The 21,261-nt window shown below is 51.6% G+C and overlaps 2 protein-coding genes across 13 annotated transcripts in view; one reads left to right on the top strand and one right to left on the bottom strand.

Annotated features, from left to right (window-relative positions):
* The window catches only part of LOC120404255 (metabotropic glutamate receptor 4-like), a 129,478-nt gene extending 120,407 nt beyond the window's left edge, over positions 1–9,071 (bottom strand). The window contains exons 1-3 of one of the 6 annotated variants that reach the window (XR_005597889.1): positions 7,945–8,611; positions 7,321–7,504; positions 4,255–6,656 (exon numbers count right to left, since the gene is read on the bottom strand). The gene's annotated coding sequence lies outside the window, so the exon portion shown is untranslated. Of the gene's footprint in view, positions 1–4,254; positions 6,657–7,320; positions 7,505–7,944; positions 8,672–8,962 lie in introns of those variants that run through there. The other 5 variants (XR_005597888.1, XM_039536420.1, XM_039536419.1 and 2 more) reach the window with 5 other exon arrangements.
* On the top strand, positions 298–19,471 carry HMGA1 (high mobility group AT-hook 1). 7 transcript variants are annotated; one of them, XM_039536427.1, is made up of 6 exons: positions 298–413; positions 594–709; positions 7,352–7,460; positions 10,075–10,158; positions 11,842–11,892; positions 15,781–16,789. In XM_039536427.1, the coding sequence occupies exons 3-6, from the start codon at positions 7,359–7,361 to the stop codon at positions 15,835–15,837; spliced, it is 294 nt and encodes a 97-aa protein (XP_039392361.1). In that variant the 5' UTR covers positions 298–413; positions 594–709; positions 7,352–7,358; the 3' UTR covers positions 15,838–16,789. The 7 variants fall into 7 exon arrangements, 6 of the variants coding, with proteins under 6 accessions (XP_039392361.1, XP_039392364.1, XP_039392362.1 ...); XM_039536430.1 differs by having other exon boundaries at positions 10,078–10,158; XM_039536428.1 differs by having other exon boundaries at positions 305–399.
* Positions 19,472–21,261: the final 1,790 nt, after the last annotated feature.

Here is a 21,261-nt window from a genome sequence, read left to right on the forward strand (position 1 = left end):
ACAAAAGAACAATGGGGGGGTTCTACCCTCTTTTAATGTTTATATGTATAAATGACAGCTCTGAAAAATAGTTCTCTTCTTGTCTCCTCCATCTGACCAGGTTTGTTTTGTTAAGGGCGGGGGGAGAGGAGGAGGCGGTTCTTGCTGCTTTTTTGCTACCGCTGTTTTTTTCCCTCTTACCCACTTTCCAACATTGGCTTTAACCACAGCAGCCCTTTTAAATCACCCTTCCCATCCCCTTCTTTGCATCTTCCCCACCCACTGGTGATGGCGTAGCGTAGCCTCTGCTGGGCTCCACCCCTCAACTGGAAGGGTTTAAAGCTCCCTTTAGCTTAGCCTGCCTGACCTTATTTAATTTGGAGTGTGATTTTGCTATTTTTAGCAACTGGATTCCCTCCAGTAAGACTTGGAGGGTGGGTTTTTTGGGTTTTTTTTTTTTGGTCCCTTTCCTATTTCCCCCTCCCCGTGCAAATGATTTTGACCCAGCTTCCTTCCTCTTGGAACAATTTTTTTTATTTATATAAATAAGAGAGCCCTGGCTGGTCTGTATATGTATGTGAGTGAGTCTCTCTTTGCCTGCCTTCTTGTTTCAGATCCGCATTTGCAATCAGCAGCAACCAGAAGGGGGGTTTTGGTTTAATTTGATCACAACACAGACACACAAGGAAAAAAACACACACACCACACAGATCCGAGATCGGGAGCAATTGTGAGTGTCTGGCTTTTTTTTTTTTTCGTTTTGTTTTGGGTGGAGGTGGGGGGGCGGGTTAGTAAGTTGGTGTTTTGTTTATTTTGATGGTTATTTTGTAGTCGAATGGGCACCTTTGGGGGGGGCAAAAATCATTTTCAAATTGCAAATACTAATAATGAAGCCTGGTTTTTCGAATGTGCAGAGAGAAGCAAGCAAGGCATGCGGAATAAATATGCCCTTTGCTTTCCTTCTCACCATGCATTGCAGAATGGAAGTGGGGAGGGCTTTTGCTGGGCTTGGGGTGGGCACAATCTGCAATGCTACCTTCCCTCCTCCTCCTCTATTTTTTTTTTATATTATTATTAAGGCACCTGATTGGGGAGGGGGAGGGGACTGCTATTTCTTCAGCAGGTCTCCCAGCTGATGGATGGAAGCCCCTCCGGAGACAACAGCTGAGCTCTGGGGAGGAGGAGGAGCAGCAGCGACGGGGGGTGCCCTGCGAGAGAGCTCAGAGCTTGCAATCGGCTCCGGGTTGCTCGCGGAGTTCGCTCCTGCAGGGCTCGGGTGATGGTGGCCGGCTTGGGTGATGGTGCTGCTCCTGGTTGCCCTGTCCCCCCCGCCCCCTTGCGATCTTTGCAAATACGCACACTCCGAGCCGGTTTCATTTTCAAATCGCGCGACAGCACTTTCCTCCACTTATTCATTTTTTTTGCATTGCATTTCTGCCAATAGCCAGGCAGAGCTGGGGTGGGTTCCCCCCCTTCATTTATTTTGCAAAGAGCAGGTAGTGCATTGGGCTCGCAAGAAACCCCGCCTCCTCCCGGCCCTTTAAAGAGGCAGATCCCAGAGCCATGTCTCCCCCTCTCCAACCAAGAAGAGACTGTGGTAAATCCACTGCTGTGTTTTGGGGGTGCCTGGGGCGGGGGCGGACGCTTTCCTGTGGCTCTGTGCTGTTCGTTATGTAAAGGGGTTGCTTGTCTGCTTGTGTGCTTTGGGTGCTGGGCCGGTGTGCAACGTTCCCGGCATGCTGTGGTGGGCTGATCATATGGCAAGGGGGGGCTTTTTATTTCTGCAGGGCTGGGGCTCTTTGATTTGCCCATCGGGGGGGGTTGGCTTGTTCAGGGGGAAATAGAGAGCCGGCAGGGAGAAGCAAAGGTGTCTCTCTCTCCATAGAGGTGCCTTTTTTGAGGGGGGCGGAGAGAGAGTCTCTACCAGGACAATTTGTATAGTGGGGGTGCTGAGAGCTATTGAACCAAACTGTAAACCCTGTATGGGATGGAAACCACTTCAAGCCAGGGGGTGCAGCACCCCCAGTTCCAGCAGCTCTGGGCCCTCCCTGGCTCCCAAACTTCCCTTCCAGCTGCGGGCCAGGGCTAGGTTTCATTATGGGTCCAGAGAGGAAGAGATCTGTTGGTCTTTCCTTCTGTCCCGTTTAGGCTCAGGCTAGACTCAATTGCAATCCAAAGGTGTGATGATGGGGTGGGGGAAGATACACCATAGCCTTCCCCACCGTAAACCTTACAAGGTTTCTTTCCACTCCCACTCCCTCCTGAGGAGGGGTCTAGACCCTACTCCTGAAGTCAAGCCATTCTCGCTGTGGGTGGTTTTAATTATAACCTCTAAGACACAGAGATTTTCAAAGGGTTTATGGTGTTGTCCCTTCCGGGGGTCCCCCGCTTTTTATCATGCTTGTTTTAAGGGATGGCTGCTCTAATAGAGCGGAGGTCTTCAAAGCAGCCCCTTGGAATGTTAGTAAAGTTTATAGGGAGGGAATTGCATGCGCCTCTTGTCCTGAGCCCCTCCTGTGCTCGTCAATAAAAACCGGTTTTTATTTATTTTATCCCCTTGCTGTTGGGACTGCCCTGCTCTGTCTTCTGGGTGGTGTCCCTGTGACACTGCTCTGACAGGACTTCTGGGGCGCGTGGCGACTGAGATCTAAGCAAGAGATTGTCCCCTGTGGATATTGCTTTTCTCTCCTTGTTAATCTGCGAGCTGGTGACTGGGCTTGGATTGGTGGGGCTAGTGCCTGGTGCAAAGGAACTGTGAAATCAGTCCTAAGTGTGGAGATTGGGGAGAGAAGCAAACATTAAGGGTATGGAACAGCTTCCAAATGAGGAGATATTAATAAAACTGGGACTTTTCAGCTTGGAAAAGAGAGGACTAAAAGGAGATATGATAGAGGTCTAAAAAATCATGACTGGTGTGGAGAAAGTGAATAAGGACGTGTTATTTACTCCTTTTCATAACACAAGAACTAGGGGCCACCAAATGAAATTAATAGGCAGCAGGTTTAAAACAAACAAGGAAGTATTTTTTTTCCCACACAGCACACAGTCAACCTGTGGAACTCCTTGCCAGAGGATGCTGTGACGACCAAGACTATAACAGGGTTCAAAAAAGAACTAGATAAGTTCCTGGAGGACAGGTCCATCAACGGCTATTAGCCAGGATGGGCAGGGATGGTGTCCCTAGCGTCTGTTTGCCAGAAGCTGGGAATGAGCGATGGGATGGATCACTTGATGATTACCTGTTCTATTCATTCCCTTTGGGACACCTGGCACTGGCCACTGTCAGATGACAGGATACTGGGCTGGATGGACCTTTGGTCTGACCCAGTATGGCTGTTCTTACAAATGCCATGTCCCTTCCTCAGGTGCCAGCCAGTTGTGTGTGTCTGCTGTGCTTTAACTTCCTGCTCTCCTGGCTGCTGAGGTTTAGGACAGAGGACAGAGAGACAACCAGGTGATCTGACTAGATCCTCCCCACACCCCTGAAGTCTTCTCTTCATAAGCTTGAGGCCTGGTCTGCACCTAAAATTTAGGTTGACCTATTTCATTCGGGGCTGTGCCCAGAGCACTGTATGTAGTTAGGTTAACCTAACCCCGGGTGGGGATATGGATGTAGACAGGATTCATCCCTCAACCTAGCTACTGCCTCTTGGGGAGGTGGATGAACTATGCTGATGGGAAAAACTCTTCCGTCGACACAGGCAACATCTACTCTACATCACTACAGTGACGTGGCTGTAGTGTAGACTCTGCCTGAGACAGGGAAGAGACCTATCACATCCCTGCACAGATATAGGGCCATTTCCCAATGCAGCATAATCCTGCAATGAGGTTGCCTGTTAGGGCCCCTGCAAAAACTGGCAGGGGGTTCAGCCCAGAGAACCTGCAAATCTCTTCCGCACTGGTCCATGCAGCTCTTGAAGTGGCCCTTTGGAGGGTAGGGCCATCTACTGAGAGGTTTGTGTCTCTAGGATACTTCCTGGCTCTTTTCCCTCCATGCAGGGGCAGCTCCAGGCCCCAGCACACCAAGCGCGTGCTTGGGGCGGCATGCTGCGGGGGGGGCACGCCTGCGGGAGGTCCACCGGAGCCGCGGGACCGGCGACTGCCCCCACGGCATGCCGCCGTGCTTGGGGCGGCGAAATGTCTAGAGCCGCCCCTGCCTCCATGGCAGCACAGCTCTGCCAAAAACCTCTCTACAGGGTCAGAATGGGGACCAGGAACCCTGAGTTAGCACAGTGGGCTGTTTGCTACAGGGCTGAGCCCTGCCCCATGCAGCCCCAGATGAGGGGCTTTTCCAGAGGGCGGAGGGAACTAGGTTGTGGGTCCAGCGCTCCCCACGCCTGCATGCCCAGGTTGTTAGAGATGGAAGGGAGTGCTCGGAGGATGTATCTCATTTGACAAGCGTCCTGACTTCTTAACTGGATACCCAAGTGGCCAAGAATTTTACTTAAAAACAAACCCAACCCAAAACATTGGGACCATGTTTCTGAGGGAGAGAATCCTTGAAGGGCTTTTGGCTGTAGTGAGTAATACATAGGGGTGTTTACATGAGGCTGTGGCTTCTGAGGTTTACTTACTTGTGAGTCACTTCCACAGCTGAACATGAGCCCATATGTACTGTTTTAAAAACCTAGAAGGTCTGTGCATTCAGGATGTGTGTGTGGTTTCCTTGGGCTTTCATCACACTATGCAACTTGTTTAGAAATCTGAACATCCCAGCTTGGCCATTTCAGGCCATAGCAGTGAAGCCCTGCTGAGGATGGCTACATGCCCATCACCGTGGGACGAAAACTGTTGGTGTGAATTTGAGCAAACCGGCCGTTGCTGAGGGCAATTGTCTGCAAAGGGGACCGTGTTCGGTTGCTACAGCTGGGAGGGTAGATGAGACTGACCATTGCTTGTCTTAGGCATGCAACAGTGTTGGATAGAGATTTGTCCTCTCCTAAAACAACTTTCAACATCATTTGAATGGGATCCAGTTGCTGACAACTAATATCATTAAGCACCTGTTTTCCTGGGACATGGGTTCTCCATTGGGGGATTGTGAACAGGTTTCAGGGGGTTGCAAACACCCCTTCTTTATAGATGGGAAGAGGGTCCTTGAAACTTTTTTTACTACTCTAAAGTATCCGGATTAACCTTTACCAAGGTGTTAGCTTCCTCGAGCTGGATGGGAGTCCATTAACTCTAGATGGTCTTGCATGGACTACGTTAAGGCTTCCCTTGTGATCAGTTGGGGATGAGTTTGCCGACTGCTCTGCCACAGATTTATTCAGACAAAGTAATTTAGATGCTGGTATCACTTGTTTTAGTGAACCCGAAGGCATTTTGCTGGGCGTGGGTTTTGTTTCCTGAATGTTGCTGATCCTTTTGGAATTGGACCCATTCTAGTCACTGCTGACTTGGAGGAGACGTTATTCTGAGCACTGGTGGTTAGTGGCTTAACTGCTAGAAAAATGGACTTCTTTTGTTGAGTGTGGTTGGGGGCACACAGAGAATTTAGAGTTGCAGGGAGTCTCTGGTGCGTGCAATGTGTGTGAAGGGCACTGCACGGCGGGGGTGAGGGAATTCAGGGGAGCAGCGGCTGTGGAGGACAGGGGAATCCCAGCTTCCACCCCCAGTGCTAGGAGTCACAGCTGGAGACAAGGAGCATGAGAACTCAACAAGGGAGCCAGCTGAGGGTGCCCAGGGGCACTTCCTTCTGACTGGCTTTAACAGCTGCCCCAAGGTGACCTTTGCACCACTTCTCCCACACACAGCTCCTCCACAGAGGGTACAGTTTGGCTCCAGTGCTGCAGGGAATTAATTCAGACTAAATATTTTGGGGCAGGGACGGTCTCTGTACAGCACCTAGCACCATGACAGGTTGGAACATACTCCCCCTTCCATCCATGTCTCAGCCTGGCAGGATGCGACAACGGCTAGTGCAGGATGCATTTTGCTCTGTATGCCTAAGATCTGCCTGTGACTTTGAGAGGGACAGTACAGAGCTGCGGGATAGCATCAAAAGAGCCAGGCACTCTGACTGGGTCAAGGTGTGGATCCTGTTGGGGTATTCTTGGGATCAGCATGAGATACACTGGAGCTAAAGGCAGGTCTTATAGCAAAGGCACTGGGCTGGGATTTAGAAAATTTGATCCCTGACTACTCAGTGTGCAATCCAGGGCAAGTTTCTTCATCTTTCTACACCTCAGTTGCCCATCTGCCAAGCAGGGGTAAATAATCCTCCTTTTCTCCGTCTTATCTTAGGTTGTAAGACAAGGCAGGGCAGGGACTCTCTCTTACTATTGCACATGTACAACACCTAGGACAGTGGGGACCCTGAACTCAGCAATACAAACAACAGAAGCATAAATGCCCACTGGAGTATCTTCTCCAGCAGCCTTAGGGAAGACAAGAAAGGGGAGCATTGTACAGACCATGGGTTAAAAACCCGATAGGAAGAGGATCAGCCTGGAAGACAGAATTGGTAGCTAGAAAAGCCCTTTGAGGTCCTACCTTGACCATCTCCTACCAAAGCAGGATTATTCCCTGGTGGAGTACTCTGTGCAGCTACTTTTAAGTTCCCTAAGCAATGGGGCTCCTGCCACTTTCCATGGGGAGACTGTTCCATAGCCCTCATGCATCTTGCTCTTTTCCTGGTAGCTCTGTCCAAGTGTGCCTTTACACTCCTCTACCTGTGTAAAAAACCAGAGGGTGCATGCAGTGAAGGGTTGCTGGTTAGCACCAGGCATAGCAGGAAGCAACTGTATATAATTCACTCCCTCCTTCACTGAGCACTCCTAACACCCCTGCCATTCCACCCCACCCTGACCTAAGCAGTGGAGTGTGTGGACAACTACATGCAACAGCGGGGCCCAGGCTTTCAAAAGGGGCCTCTGATTTTGGGTACTTGCAGACAGGTGGGCAAAGGGCGAGGCACAAAAACCTTCATGTTCTGAAGGAAACACCAAGACTCCTTGCACTGTTGCGCCCCAAGAAACGTATTGCTGACAGATCCAACACAGGTCATTGTGGGGAAAGAAGGGTGAGAACTGGTGGAGGGGAGTGCAAGATTCTGATTGGACATGGCAAATGCACTGACCAGTGACCTCCCCCAGTTTGTAATTCTGACTGCCAGGACCTGGGTGGCTTTCCCTAGGACACCATAGAATCTCAGGGTTGGAAGGGACCTCAGGAGGTCATCTAGTCCCACCCCCTGCTCAAAGCAGGGCCAACACCAACTAAATCAACCACGCACATGACCCTTCCCTTCTTTGTGCCCCCATTTCCCCATCAGTATCATGGGTCTGATCGTGACCTATATAACAGGGGTCATCTAGACAAGTGTTCTGTACTTACCCTTTCTTCTTCTTCTTTTGTCCTCTGGAAGAAAGACGATGAGTGAATCTAGTGCAAAATCCAGCCAGCCCTTGGCTTCCAAACAGGAGGAGGACGTGTCTGAGAAGAGAGGACGGGGACGACCCAGGAAGAAGCCTCAGGTATGGAGAATTGCTTTCTTCCATGTTCCATGCAAACAGGAGGTCTATGGGGAGGAAAGGAAAAAATGAGGCATCTCCATGACTGACTTGCCACCTGGGAGGCATCACCCATCTAGCACCCTCTGGTGGTTACAGCAAAGGACTGGGAGTCAGGGCTCCTGGGTTCTCTCCCAGCTCCACCACTGCCTTACAATGTGTGGCAGCCTTGGGCAAGTTTCTTAACTTGTGATCTGCAAAATGAGGCTACTCCCAACATCAGAGAGGGCTGAATCTATTCTTATCGAGATTTCATCCCAAGATCTAGCACGGGGCAAAGCAATAGGTAAGATTAAATTCTGGCTTCCAAGCTGGGGCCAGAAGGACTTAGGAGACAAGGTGAAAAGGCAGCAGGAAGGCACAAACAGAAGGAACTTTCAGTGAAGAGTAACATCTACCCCAGGGATGAACAGAACAAAACAAATGGGGTTCCACATAAGGTACTTACTGGCATTAGGAATCATGCCATATGTCCAATTTCTAGACATTGGGCTCACCACCATGGAAGCAAACACATGCATAGCTTGTCTCCTGATACAAGCTTATAAACCCCGACACTTTGCTATTTGTGGACAGCAGATACCCCCTGGAACTTCTTATAGAGTATGAGTTTGGCAGGATATGTTCTCTGCCAAAATATCCTCCCTCTCAGCTGCTCTCCTCTGCCCCAGTGGTGGCTGCATTTCTGTAGGTGTAGTTTTTGAGTCACTTAGTTATATAAACATCATGGTCTTCTCCTTGCTATGCCCAAAGGTCCTCAGGAAACTCCAGCTAAGTAAAGACTATGGTAACAAGATGACCTTAGAGGCTTTAGCTATAGCAGGGAAACTTACACACACAAAAATTCCACCAGTTCTACCTCTAGTTCAGTTGAACTGAGGGGAGTCATAATACAGACAAGACTTCTGCAGCTGAACCAAGTTTTATGATCATGGTAGTTAAACCTGCTGAAAAGCAGGTTTCATTGACTAACACTGATTAAAAAACACCAGAGCTGCCTTGTCTGCACTGGTCAGTCCTGCTGAACCAGTGAGAATTTTGTTTGTATAAATTTCTGTCATGTAAGGCCCAGGCACTAACTCTGATTTCTCTGCTCGCTGTCATGCTGCCACTACAATTAGTTGCCAACTATTTATAACTCATAGCAGAACCTGAAACATGACAGGCTACACCTGCGGGGAAGGGAGAATTCCCCTGCCCATCACCTGGAACTCCAGCAGTTAACTAGCAATCTATGATCCCCTCTAACTTTAGGACCAATTGGGTTCAGCTGAGGATGGTCTGGTGCCTATGCAGATGAGGCTCTCAACGCATTTTGCTAAGCAGGCATGTTACATGACAACCACAGGGCATACAGCATGTCAGTGGCAAAGCTAGAAAGGGAATCCAGGTGTCCCAATTCCCACTTAGTGTTCTAATCACTGGAGAGTGTCATTCCTCTGTTCCCTTTATTGTTGCATTATTACCTTAAGCATAAACCCAGGGAGCTGGGGAAGCACAGGAAATTGTGAGCACATCTCATTTGGGAACTTAACTCTGCTCTCAGCCATTGCAGTTTCTCTACATTAACACCAGCCTAACCAAGATCAGCAACTAGCCCTTGGTATCAATCTTTTAACTGCCATGAGCCAGCTGATCCCACCTCCTTCCTCTTCCGGCTGGTGGAATATCTGCCTAGCAAGGCTCGGATTGGTGGGGGGAGGCAGTCACTCAGTGGAGGTGGGGGCAGGGCTGCGGGTGTTGGATTACTGGTTTGCTAATAGCTGCAGCTATAAACGGAAAGTGCCTGGGTATTAGAAACTGTAGCGGTGACACCAGAATAATGCATAATTCACGAGATTGTTTTTTGTAGGAGTCTCCAGGTGTTGAAATTTCAGGGTGCTCTTTCCTGGGCTTTGGGCTATTGGGTTAACTGTTTTATTGTTAAAGGGAGACATCCCAGGGCCCACTCCAAAAATGAGTCCCATGGCGTTCTCTCTTACGTCTCCAAATCTGGGAGGAAAAGCAGCCTCTTCTCGGAAGGTTCATGCCTTTCCTCCCCCCCTCACCAATGGCCTGTTCCATCAGAAGTCCAGGTAGCCCCCGTCTGCTTTGTCCCACATCCCTCCTGGGCGCAGCAGGACAGGTGCATTCTGTCCACAGCAGAGTGCGTCACCTGAAAGCAGAGCTAGTCTAAGTGCAGGCCCTCTGTGGCCATCAGTTCTCTTCGAATTCCCACAGCCCTTGGAAACTACAGGTCCCAGCATGCATTGTTAGCTCTTGAGCTGCCTCTGCAGCAATGCAAACACTAGCCAGGTGTTTTGGTTGGCATCTGTGTATTAAGATTGAGGGGGGCGGGTGCAGTGCCGTGCTGTGGGCATTTCCATAACAGAGGCCCTGTGGTATGCATGCTTCTCCAGTGCCGGGACTCCGATTTATTTTGTTTTGCTGGGATTCCTTCCTGCTCTTGGGTGCAGTGGGATCCCACTTGGATGGGCAGGTGGGCTGTGAACGGATTGTGCTTGCCCCAGCCCTGGCTCTCGGCGCTGATCACTGCAGATCTGGGTGTCTGCTGACAAGTCCTGTCCCCTGTCTCCAGCAGGAACCCAGCGAGGCACCAACCCCCAAGAGACCACGTGGCAGACCAAAGGGGAGCAAAAACAAGGCCACTTCTAAAGGCAGGGTAGGTACGGGGTAGGAGAGGGAAAACCACATGACCTTCCCCATCCACTGCTTCTTAATGGCCATTTAAGATTGAAGTGACTCCTTGGCATTTGGGCACTGGGAGCCTGGGGGTGTCAAGTCACAAGATGTCCCTCTCCCTTGGATTTCTTGGCATCCACAGGATTTCTGTTCTGGGAAGCTGGAGGTGACAGAACTTCCTGCACGCACACAGTGGGCTCAGTGGTGAGATTTCTAGCCCAGCTGTGCAAGCAGACGGGGTTTGGACCAGACAAATGGGCATCCAGATTTTTGCAGGGAGGAACCTAGGTGGCCTCTCCCCCGCCCCTGCCAGCACCAATACAGACCCCATGAACTCCTCATTAAAGGAATTCAATGATCACTGATGCTTGTGTGGAGAGGTGGCGGGTGGAGGAACATGAGGGACCCTTGGACTCGTCACGTGAAGCCGTTTGCATCCAAGTGGGACAGCTGGTGACATTTTGTTTCTCGGTGTCGGCGTGAGCAGCATCAAGGCAGCTGGGGTTTGGATGGCCGAGGATGGGCAGGGAAAGATCAGGACCTTTTGCAGGGAGGAAAGTGGGGGCAGAGCAGGTAAATCTCTTACCATAGACTCTGGGCTGCGATCAGCTGGACGAGGGGAGGGCTCACACCCCATCTTCTGTTTAACGGCAGCCTTGAGCATCCCACCATTATTCTAGCCAGCTGCAAACGGCGGATGGGCCCCAAAGGAATTGTGTGGGGCAGAGGATAGAAGGAGGCTCCTTTCTGAGCACATCCATCCAGACCCAGACTCTGTAGCCTCTGCCAGTCACGTGCTTGCTCCCAGCCATTACTGTGCACGTGCTCCCTGGCTCTCAGCCCCTGACAGTGAAGGAGTTCAAGAGGGGAGTGGTTCCAGAGGGATATTTTCCCCCAGTAAATGGGAAGGTTACATTGGAAGGGGGAGGCGAGAGTTGGGACACCTGGGTTCTATTCCTGCTGTGTGGGACCTTGGACAAGTCACTTTCTCCTGTGCCTCAGTTTGCCCACCTGTAAGATGGGAATAAGGATACCCATCACACAGGACTGGCGGGAGGTGGGTGGACGGTTTTGAGATCCTTGCTTCATAGAAGGACAAAGTCTTATAGGTAAGGTGATACTTGGGGAGGAATCTGTGGCAGCAGTGACCTAGCAGCAGCGTGCTGGTTCTCCCAGGGTCATGTGTGTATTAGGGAGGTGGATGAGGTTTCCAGCTCCCTTCAGCCCCCCCAGGAAGTCTTTGAGGACAGACTGTATAAATGACAGAGTATGAGACATCGCTGGGAAGGGAGGGGTAGAGATATACAGAGGGTTCGTGTGATATGTGTGTGTTTGTGTTTCAAAGCTGTTTTGAAAACATGCGACTCATATCCTGCAAATTTCTCTGAGTCATGGGGCTGGGGCCTGGTCATTGAATGCTGGAAAATAACCCTGGGGGGGGGGAGGGTACGGGGGGGAGGGATCTAGCCCCGTGGGGCCATCTTTGTGTCCAGCAGCCAAAGGGCAGCCTGGGAATTGCCACTCGTGTGATGAGTTTGACAAGGTGAGCTAGAAGACACCTGAGCTAGAAGACACGAGAAATCAAAGATTTCCAGGGAAGGAGGTGACGAGGGGGTGTTTCTTCAGTCCCCTCTGTGGATTTAAAAGTTCTCTCTGTGTTTAGAAAGCTGCAGTAACACCTGGGAGGAAACCTCGAGGCCGGCCCAAAAAATCGGTAAGTGGAACCTTCCTATCCTAATCGTTCTCCGGGGCCCGATTCTGCCAGGTGCTGAGCCCCCTCTGCTCCCAGTGAATGGAGAGCATGCAGTGCCCCACAGGATCAGGCCCTTGCACAAATGCAAGGTGAGGAAAGAGGCCTGCTTCTTGCAGGGAGGAAGCCAGTCTCAAGAGGGGTGGGATCAAGAGGAGTAGCATGAAACTCAGCTGAGCCTCTTGTGTCCTGGAGGACTCACAGTGACTGCAGTCTGGGTATACCACACTGCAGATGGATGGCTTCGCCTCTGCGCTGTAATAAGAGCTGGTTTCTGTTCTTGGGGCTTTCCAGGTGGTGGTGGGCTAATGAACGTACTGACCCTGGCTAGTTTGCATGGATATCAGTGCTCACAAACTGCTGCACTCCATGCCATAGCCCTTGTACTGCTGATGGGAATTCTCCCTTTGCACCGAAAGCTGGGCCTGAGATCTGTCTCTTCTGTCGTTGTGAATTTCCATGAGAACCATGCGGTTCGACGTGATCCCATGCTCGTTTGACTACTTTGCAACCACAGCAGCACCACAGAGAGTGGAAGGGGCTGAGGTGCAAGGAGCTGCATCTCTGTGCTGGACATTGGCAGCACACGCTGTGCTCTGATCGAGCAGAGGGCATGCGGTTGTGTCTTGGTACTGGAAGCTCCTCAGGATCTGTGCTAAAATAGAGCATGGGGGATGCAACCAAATCTAGGGGCTGGAAGTTCCTAGGGCTGCGGCATCGAAGTAGCAGGGTTGCAGTCCTACGTCCATGCCAGATGTCCTTGGAAACCGCAGTGTGATACACCTTAGGGGTGTGATGCAATGCACTGTGGTCGAGGGGACACAGTCACATCCTGGTGCCGGATGACGCCCCGGGGGAGTACAGCAAGGGGACGGGTGTCTCAGTGTCAGAGGGGTTCCTGGTGGGTAAACTGTAATACCAGTAGGTGGCAATCCACCTCTCTGTGGTCCATGACAATTCTAAATGGCTGTAATTAGCTCCGTGTTCTTTCCCTGCTCCCCGGAGTGACTAACAGGAAGTGGCTTGTTCTCTTCAGTTAGCTGGCACAGGCCTGCCCAAGGCTTTGTGGTGCGTTACCAGGGTGGCATTCCTGCAGAGTGAGTGTGCAGCAAATTCCCTCTGCCCCCATACATTGCTCCTCTTTCTTCCCTTTCCCAGCCACTGAGGTTCTCTGGCTGTCACAGACCCTCCTGCAGTGCCTGGCAGTCTGAGCTTCCCCCAGCAGCACCCCGCCCCACCCCCGCAGCGATAAGCTACTGCAGCAGCGCCACCCTTCCCCTGCTGCAAGCTGCTGTCTGCTGCCCTAGGGAGCTCTCTGCTGGCTCCCCGAGCTCTGCAGAACCATGGTTTTCTTGCTTCTCTCCAGCTTAAGGTGGCACTGCCTGCCTCTTCTACTGGATCCCCTTGTACAGCCAGCTTGGATAGCCTGGCAACTTGGGGCATCCTGTAAACAGTCCTTGGATTCCTCCCACCTTCCCCTAACTGCATCCCACCAGCCCCCTGAGGATTTCAGTCTTTGCTGTCTCCAGCCACCACCTTCAGTTTTCCCTTTCTTTGTACACTCCCTAAATTCCTCCCTGGTGTAATTCCATTCAAGCTAAGCATTATGTTGCTGTCAGGGTCACATTGCATAGCAGACCCCCCACCCACTTGCAACCTCGGCCCTTGGCAAAAGCATCCTTGCTAAACGTGCCCTGCTCACCCGCTGCTGGTTGGCTGTAGTGACCCCACATCCAGAGAAGGGGAAGGAGCCTGGATAGTTGGTTTCCAATATCCTGCACCAATGCTGCAAGATGCCACCGCTTGCCACCAGATTTGGAGGGGTCTCCTAAATGCAGCTTTGAAGGGAGTTTGTCTGGAAACTCAGACAAGGGATAACAACATACATGGTGCGCAGTGCACTTGGCCGCTCGCTCTTCAAGACGTAGGTTCCAATCCCAGCTTGGATAGCAAGAGGGGAAGACTTGCTCTAGGCCTGACTGGTAGAAAAATGCCTGTCTTGCCAAATTCTAGAACCATCCCTGGCTGAATGAGGCCAGAGATGGGAACAGCAAAGTGAGGTGCATTCATAAAAACCACAAGGGACTGTTATGATCCACTCTGGGCTCCTGCACAACGCAGAACGCAAGCGTCCCCAGCATTCCTGTGTGGTGAAGGGAGGGGATTGGGGTGCTTTGCCCTAGCACGTGCAGACCCCTGTCACTGCAGGAGTCTAGTGCAAAGCTGCATTGCAGAACAGACATAAGAATGGCCACACTGGGTCAGACCAAAGGTCCATCTAGTCCAGGATCCTGTTTTCCAGTGCCAGGTGCTTCAGAGGGAAGGAACAGAACAGGTAATCGTCAAGTGATCCACCAAGCTCACCTCAAATTATTTTTACAGTGTCTTTGGCTTTGAAATCTGCAAATTCCTTTGCAGGCTCCCCTGGGGAGCTGTTACCTAAACACCTGAAATTCTCCAAGCGAAACCAATGTCTAAACTGAAAACGACTTGGCCTGCAAGCAGGGCCTTGGGTTCGTACAGCTTCAGGATTTTCTAGCTGGCTTCTTCACTCCCCAGGTGGGGCTGCCAAACCCCTTTTTCTATTCTGGGTTGTCCTGGCATGCTGGTTAACCACAATCTGCTTCCCAGGAGCGGAGAAGGGTTAACCAGGGCCCATCCCTCACTTCCTTCCTTCGCTAAGTGAGAAGGTCTGTGTCACTGGAACACTTTGTATGGAATTGGCAGCTGCTTTCTGTGCCGGCTTCAATGGTTTATTTTTTTATGAATGAAACGCGAGGAAGTGGAGGTTGCTGACTCACAGCTGAGTGTGAGGGTGACTCAGACTGTTTTGAGAGCGTGCGTGTCTCTTTAAAGAGAGCCAGGCGGAAGCGTGCGTTTCAAGGAATGCCTTTGCTCCGGTTCATGCCATCGCTGTGGCACTCAGCCCAGGGGTTCCTGCCAGCAATGCTGACGCCTGCCCCCTGCCTTGCAAGTTTGGGAGGTGGGGTGAGCAAGGGAGGGTGCTGCACTCCCGAGTGGGCGAACAGAGGTCCATTGCAAAAGTGGGAGGAAGAGCACAGTTGGTCTTACCAGGCATGTTGAGATTCCAGCTGCTGCTGTGGTCCCCTCTTGTGGGCTCTGGGAAGCACTGCATCTAGCCACTGGATATGGCTTTTGTTGGGCTATTCATGTCCATGAAAGTTACTAGTGTTGAGTATTTCTGCTATGGCCGAGGCTAAAGACCGACTCAGGACCAGGGCCCCAGGGTGCACACTGCCACATTAATACCTGAGACTGGCCCTGCCACCATCAGCCAGCGCAGGTGCTTCTCCCTGAGTACAGGAACTAGAATCCATTACAGGGGCCCATTGGAGGCACAGAAGTTGGAGTGTCTCCTTGGCAGAGGCGCTACGGTCCAATGCTAAGAGCAGGGCGCCGAGTGTCAGGATTCTTCCATGTTCACCTTGGTTACGTGCCTCTGTCGCTAACGCACTTTTTAATCTGTGGCTCTCAAAGCACTTTCCAAAGTCGGGCAAGTGCCCTTATCCCCGTTTCCCAGGTACGGCAACCCGGGTGAAGAGGCGGCGTGACTTCCCCAAAGTCACCATGGCAATGCTGGGACTAGTTTGGATCTGTGCCTTGGAGTGGAGCGAGTTCCAAGCGCCGGCCGGGCCTGGCGGTGCTTGGGAGCTTGATGTGAAGTTAAATCTGGCTAGGGCTCCACTCAAAGACTGTTGGGTGTGAGTATTTTAAACATACAGAGTCGTCAAGGGGCATGTCTAAAGAGGGCTGTGTCTTTAATGGTGCACTAGACATGGCGTAGGTTCCTATGCTGACCTGGAGCTATCTCACTCCTCCCTTCTCTTACAGCAGAAGGACGAAGAGGAGGTGAATGTTTCGCAGGAGTCATCCGAAGAGGAGCAGTGAAAACGCTTGAACCCGGCACTACCTCATCATTCAACTTACCAATTTCTCGTCAAGTTCTTGGACTGAGGAAGGAACGAAACACCACAAAACAAAACTCCTTGGTGGGTTTTTTTTTCTCCTCCGCCCCCCTGCACAACTTTCTCACACTCACACAGCAGCAGCACTGGAGTACAGATCAAACTGACGGAGCGGCCGTCGCACTCGCTGACGGACGCTGTTAACTCGAAGGGGGAGAACGGGCTCTGTTGTTTCTCTCTTAGTGGACAGGGTTAAAATTTAGCCTACTGGTTTGTGTAGTTTCTTTTGTTCCTAGTGAAATTTACTGAGGGAAGGCTCCTGTAGAACAGTTGCTTTAATGTTTTGTGATTTTTTTTTCCAACACATTTCTTGGTAGGGAAAGGAGGGGGGGGGCTGCTTATGGCTGTCTATATTTTAGTTTTCTTTTTTAAACTACAGTAGTTGGGGACAGATCTGTCAAAGCCCCCCAGCCCACACACACACCCATTTTCCCTGATGCACCCCTCATCTCCACTTTGCACGGAAGCTGCTGCCAGCATGTAAGTGAGAGGGGCTTCTCCCTGCAGCTCTGAGAGGGGAGCCAAAGTCCATGGAGAGGTTAATCTGACAGGTGGCTGAGCACCGCTCCCCCCATCATCTCAAACTCCCTTGTCACTCACAGCCGCAGAACTGCCTGATGCTTCCTCCCATTTCCCTTGGCTCTGATGTTCTGGCCCACCCTCCTCAGCTGCTGGCCTTGTGGGGAAGATTTGAAGGTGGAGGCCTCAAGGCTGCCCTTCCAGCTCTTAGATCCCCTAATTGAGAGAGCTTGAAGGGAGCTCCCTCTCCTGTTCCGATCCAGCTCCGGCCGAGCTCCCCAAAGCCCCATGCTGGCCTAAGGGAACCATCACCCTTGTCGTTTTCCCCTTTGGGCCCAGCAGCAGAGCAGAACTATGCATTAAAATCACTTTGGAGGTAGGCCAATGGTAGCGCTTCCATGGCTGGCTGCACGAGGGACTGTGAGCCACAGCTACATGTTAACAGGTTGTTTCAGTTCAGCCAAGGCATGTTCTGTTAGGACTGACGTGTGATCACACCCAGCATGTAGAGCCCCGCTGTGGGAATATGCCACAAGATAGGGCTCTAGAGCAATGGCCAGGGATTCAGGAGACCTGAGTTTTATTCTTGACTCTGCCACTGGCCTGCTGGCTGACCCACGGCAAGTCACATCACCTGTGTGCCTCAGTTTTCCCCATCTGTAAAAGGGGGATAATGATACCAACTGCCTTTGTAAAGTGCTGGGAGAGCTACAGATGAAAAGTGCTAGGCAAGAGCTAGGTGTTACCATCACATGCATTTTGAAGGACTCCTAGACATGCCTACAGCGCATCCTACTGGTGATAGAGCAGTCCCCTCCTTGCAGTCAGAACGGTGGCACAGCTGGGGCTTGATGCTGGAGCACAGAGCAGACACACGGTACAGGCAGTGATGAGCTGCCAAAATCTTAACAACCGGTTCCCTATAAAAAGTTCTGATTTAAGGGGGGGGAGTGGGGGAGACATACCGTGGGGCTGGGGGACCCTGCAGGGCCTGGGGCAAATTGCCCCATTTGCCCCCTCCCTTCCCCTCTGGCCAGCCCTGGAGCTTGCAGCAGGACCCCCCACACACCTTGCCAGGATTCTCAAAAAGCGGCAGCAGGACAACTCCCTGAGCTGAGCTGCCCAGCTGGTGCCAGGGGCTGGCTACACTGCAGCTGGGGGGAAGTGAGGGAGGGGCCGGGGAACCTCAGCCTCCCCAGCTGGGAATCCTGGGAGCAACAGGATGGTCTGGCCAACGGACCGGAGTTCTTTGCCCACCTCCTGGCCCTTTAACAACCGGTTCTCCACGGAGGTCTAATTTAGCAACCGGTTCTTGGGAACCTGCTCCAGCTCACCACTGGGTACAGGGACCACCTGACAATCAGATCCACCCCTGCCCCCACAGGTGACCAGTGCACAATCGCAAGCCTGGAAGCAGGGCACAGCCAGATTTGTCTGCATTACTCTGGGGCAGAGATTAAAACGGACCTGCTGCCATCTTGAGAGAACCTTTAAGACTCAGTGCTCAAGAACAATTGCCCTTTTGTTTTAAGTTACAAAGTCCAGCCATCCCTTGCTCTCTTATCATGGAAGCACTAATGCTTTTTGCATCCCTCCTTCCAGCTTACAACAGCAGACTTCCCTCTCGGCAGAAGACCAAGACCCCCCGCAACACACAATAGACGTAACACTGCACCGTTAGCTGCCTTTTCACTTCAGATCCCCCACACCCCCTGTGTAAGGCTCCCAAGGCCACTCCAGCCTTGCAGGAGGACTGTGGGATCCGCCCCAGGGGGGTGTCTGCCATTTAAAGGGGAATTTGCCTTTCACAGGCAGCGTTGCTGATTCTCTCTTTCCCACCAGCTCTGCAGAGTTCTCCATCAGGAATAGCATAGTGGGCTTTTTAGTGACACACGTACTTCCAGGCCAGATTTTAGTGGATTTTTTTTTTTAAGGTTTGTTTTTGTTGGTTTGTTTTTTCCTCCTCCATTCACAACTACCTCTGGATAATTTAAGTTCCATTCTCTTAACCATAGATATGCTGCTGCTGTTACTGCTGCTGTACTGGTTACAACATTTATTATTCCAACGTGGTCTTTCTGGTTTTTATTCCCCCCTCCCCCGGGAATGATTCATTTACGGTAGAGAGCCAAAGTCGGGTGGATTGGAGGGGGGGTATTTTAGAGCATTAGGCTGTTCTACTATAGAAAGGGACAGAGCCTTTCAAAGGGGTGTGGTGAAGGCATCCCATCAACCCTCTCCTCCGGGCTTTCCAGCCAGTTAGTAAAACGAGAGAAAATGGTACAGCAGCAACCCATGACCTATTCCCCACCAGCCCTTAGTGCTCGCAGGTGGGGACAACACCCCTCCCTGTCCCTCTGCCCCCTTGGGATTAGCTCTCTACTGCCGTGGCCTGGAAACATTCCCCGGCTGCGCGACATCACTGAACTGGAGATGTTGCTCGCTAGAGAGAGAAGCAGCCCGGGTCGGGCGCTGGACTGGGCCTGAATAACGGCACAGGCAGCCCCGGCCTCTGTTTCCCCACCTGCCTCCGGAGGGGACGATGTTTGTGAGGTGACTCAGCAAGCTCGCGGGAAGGCACCTCAGCACAACAGCGCCGCGTGCGGCAGCCAAAGGAGGGGCAGGGGCGAGATAGCGGTTGCTCATGAATCCACACCAGGTACTCTTCCCATACTCCATGCCTCAGGCTGGGGGATGAGACTCAGCAGGAAAGTACACAGCATGAGCGTCTGCCTCCAATGAGCTACGGGCCAGAGATCCCTTCGCCACACCACACTCCATCCCTTAGCTACGACCAACTGCAGCGGAACTGGAGGTTATTACTATGGGGAAAGCCAAGGGGGTGAAAGCAGTTTGGGGTTTTACGTTGAGAGTTTTTACTGGGTGTTCAAGTCACCTGTCCAGCAGGGCTGGGGGGACCACGTGGGCATAAGCCGCGGCTGGAGAAAGCAGGCAGGTGGCTGACAGTTGGCAGGAAGTGGAGGTTTTTGGCCCATTGTTAAAGACCTTTTGGTTTCCTAATTGCAGTTACTTGAATAAAACATTTTACAGATGTTTCCAGCCTCCCTGTCTCTCCCACCTGGTGGGTTGGTTTTAGAGCAGCACCCAGCCCCTGCCATGGAACAACCAACTCTCTCCCTGGCAGGCAGACCTCTGCCTTTCAATCTACATACAGACAGCACACAACAGAGGGCTGCTGGTGGCCACTCACCTTCCACCGAAACCTCAGAGAACTCAGGTGAGAACAGCACCGGACACAAGGTCCCTCTTCTAGCCTGGAGCCACAAGGGGGACAGGAGCATAAGCATATATGACAGGTGAGAGCAGCAGCTCCTATTCTCTGCAATAATGGTTCACTCCTGAGCTAAATAGCACCCCTGGCTATATCCCCAGCACCTAGGGATATTCCTTACAGACCTCTCCTCCGGGCAGGGAGAACATCTGGCACTTCCCCCTCGTCTGTTGGCTCAGGCAACAATGGCGCAAGCATAATAGGATTTCTGGCAGCAAACAGATCCTCGGTATAGTTTTTGGCTAAGGTTGCGGGGCACGTTCTGTGCACTGACCTTGGGATTCCAGAAATACACCCGATGGAAGCAGTGGGACCTTCAAGTCAAAGTCGATTTGGAGGCAGTTTGTCCCAAGGTAAAAGAAAAGACAAGTCAACCCAGCCCAGGCAACTGAATTCCCAGGTTAGAAACGCAGACACTGCCGAGTAAAGGCTGCCCTTCTCCAACAAGGCACCCAAAACCACACCCATCATGTAGATTTTCACTCATGCCCAGCGCGAGCACCTCAGTGAGTAAAGAACTGCAAATCTGCACGCACAGAGCTGCATAGAAGGTAAGGGCGGCAAGTTTCTAACAAGTTTCATTTGGTCAATGGCCACAAATGCTTCATGCTCATCTCAACTGCTTAGCTCATGGGCTGCTGTCCACATTTCGTTATGGTCACCCAAAGCGCACACACTCATGTTACACATTCCCTATTAAACTGATTTTGCTACATTATCATTCCCCACTCCTCCATGAGAGCCCGATCCTGCCAGGGGCTGAAGGCTCTTCCCAGGTGCTCAGCACTTTCACAGGATTGAGCACTACAATTCCATATGGCACCCCTGTTGCTATCATGTCTCCAGACAGGCCTCACAGGCACTAATCACGACAGAGAACCGCTGTGAAAACAGCAAAGGCTACTGTAGGAATGAGGCAGCATATTCAGAGACACCTATCTAACGGAACAAACTGCAAGGCCAGTTTTCAAACAAAAAAAGATGGTGAGGAGGCATCGAAAGGGTCAGAGTTAAGGTGATATAGGCACCTTAGTTGAGGAGCGTGCAGCCCTAACTCTGCATTTTCTGGGTTTCTAACGTTTGAGGGATTTTTTTAAATTAATGTTCTGGAATGGTTACCATGCATTTGAATGACTAATGTATGCCTGTAACTTCAGCATCATTGTAACCACGATTGGTTTTAGCAGTCAAGAGCTATGCCATGTAGATTTCCCCCCCCCCCCCGCCCCAAGCTCCCTGTCGCCCAGTTTGAAGGAGGCAAACAAAAACAGCTTTTTTACTTTAGGAGCTCCTGGTGCAGAAGATGATTTCTCACTGGGTCACAGCCACATGCAACCTGCTTGCATGAAGCACTCAGCATCAGCACCCGTCTCTACTGCATTCAGTGCAGGGATAGTGGAGTGTGAGGAGAGTCCTGGACATAAGGGATTCTCTAAAGAGCGAGCAGACAGGACTGAGCCAAGGCCCCGCCTTCCCCCCTACACACACTCCATGCCATAGTCCGGAGAGATCAGTGGACCTGACTACAAGGCAGGT

The sequence above is a fragment of the Mauremys reevesii genome, linkage group 4, assembly GCF_016161935.1.
Source record: "Mauremys reevesii isolate NIE-2019 linkage group 4, ASM1616193v1, whole genome shotgun sequence".
In the NCBI taxonomy this organism is placed as follows: Eukaryota; Metazoa; Chordata; order Testudines; family Geoemydidae; genus Mauremys; species Mauremys reevesii.

Excerpts from the sequence above, each read along its gene's own strand:
- HMGA1 (XM_039536427.1), top strand. The coding sequence starts at position 7,359 with ATGAGTGAATCTAGTGCAAAATCCAGCCAGCCCTTGGCTTCCAAACAG. Across the intron at positions 7,461-10,074 it reads GACCCAGGAAGAAGCCTCAG|CAGGAACCCAGCGAGGCACC; the intron begins GTATGGAGAATT and ends CCCTGTCTCCAG. Across the intron at positions 10,159-11,841 it reads AGGCCACTTCTAAAGGCAGG|AAAGCTGCAGTAACACCTGG; the intron begins GTAGGTACGGGG and ends CTCTGTGTTTAG.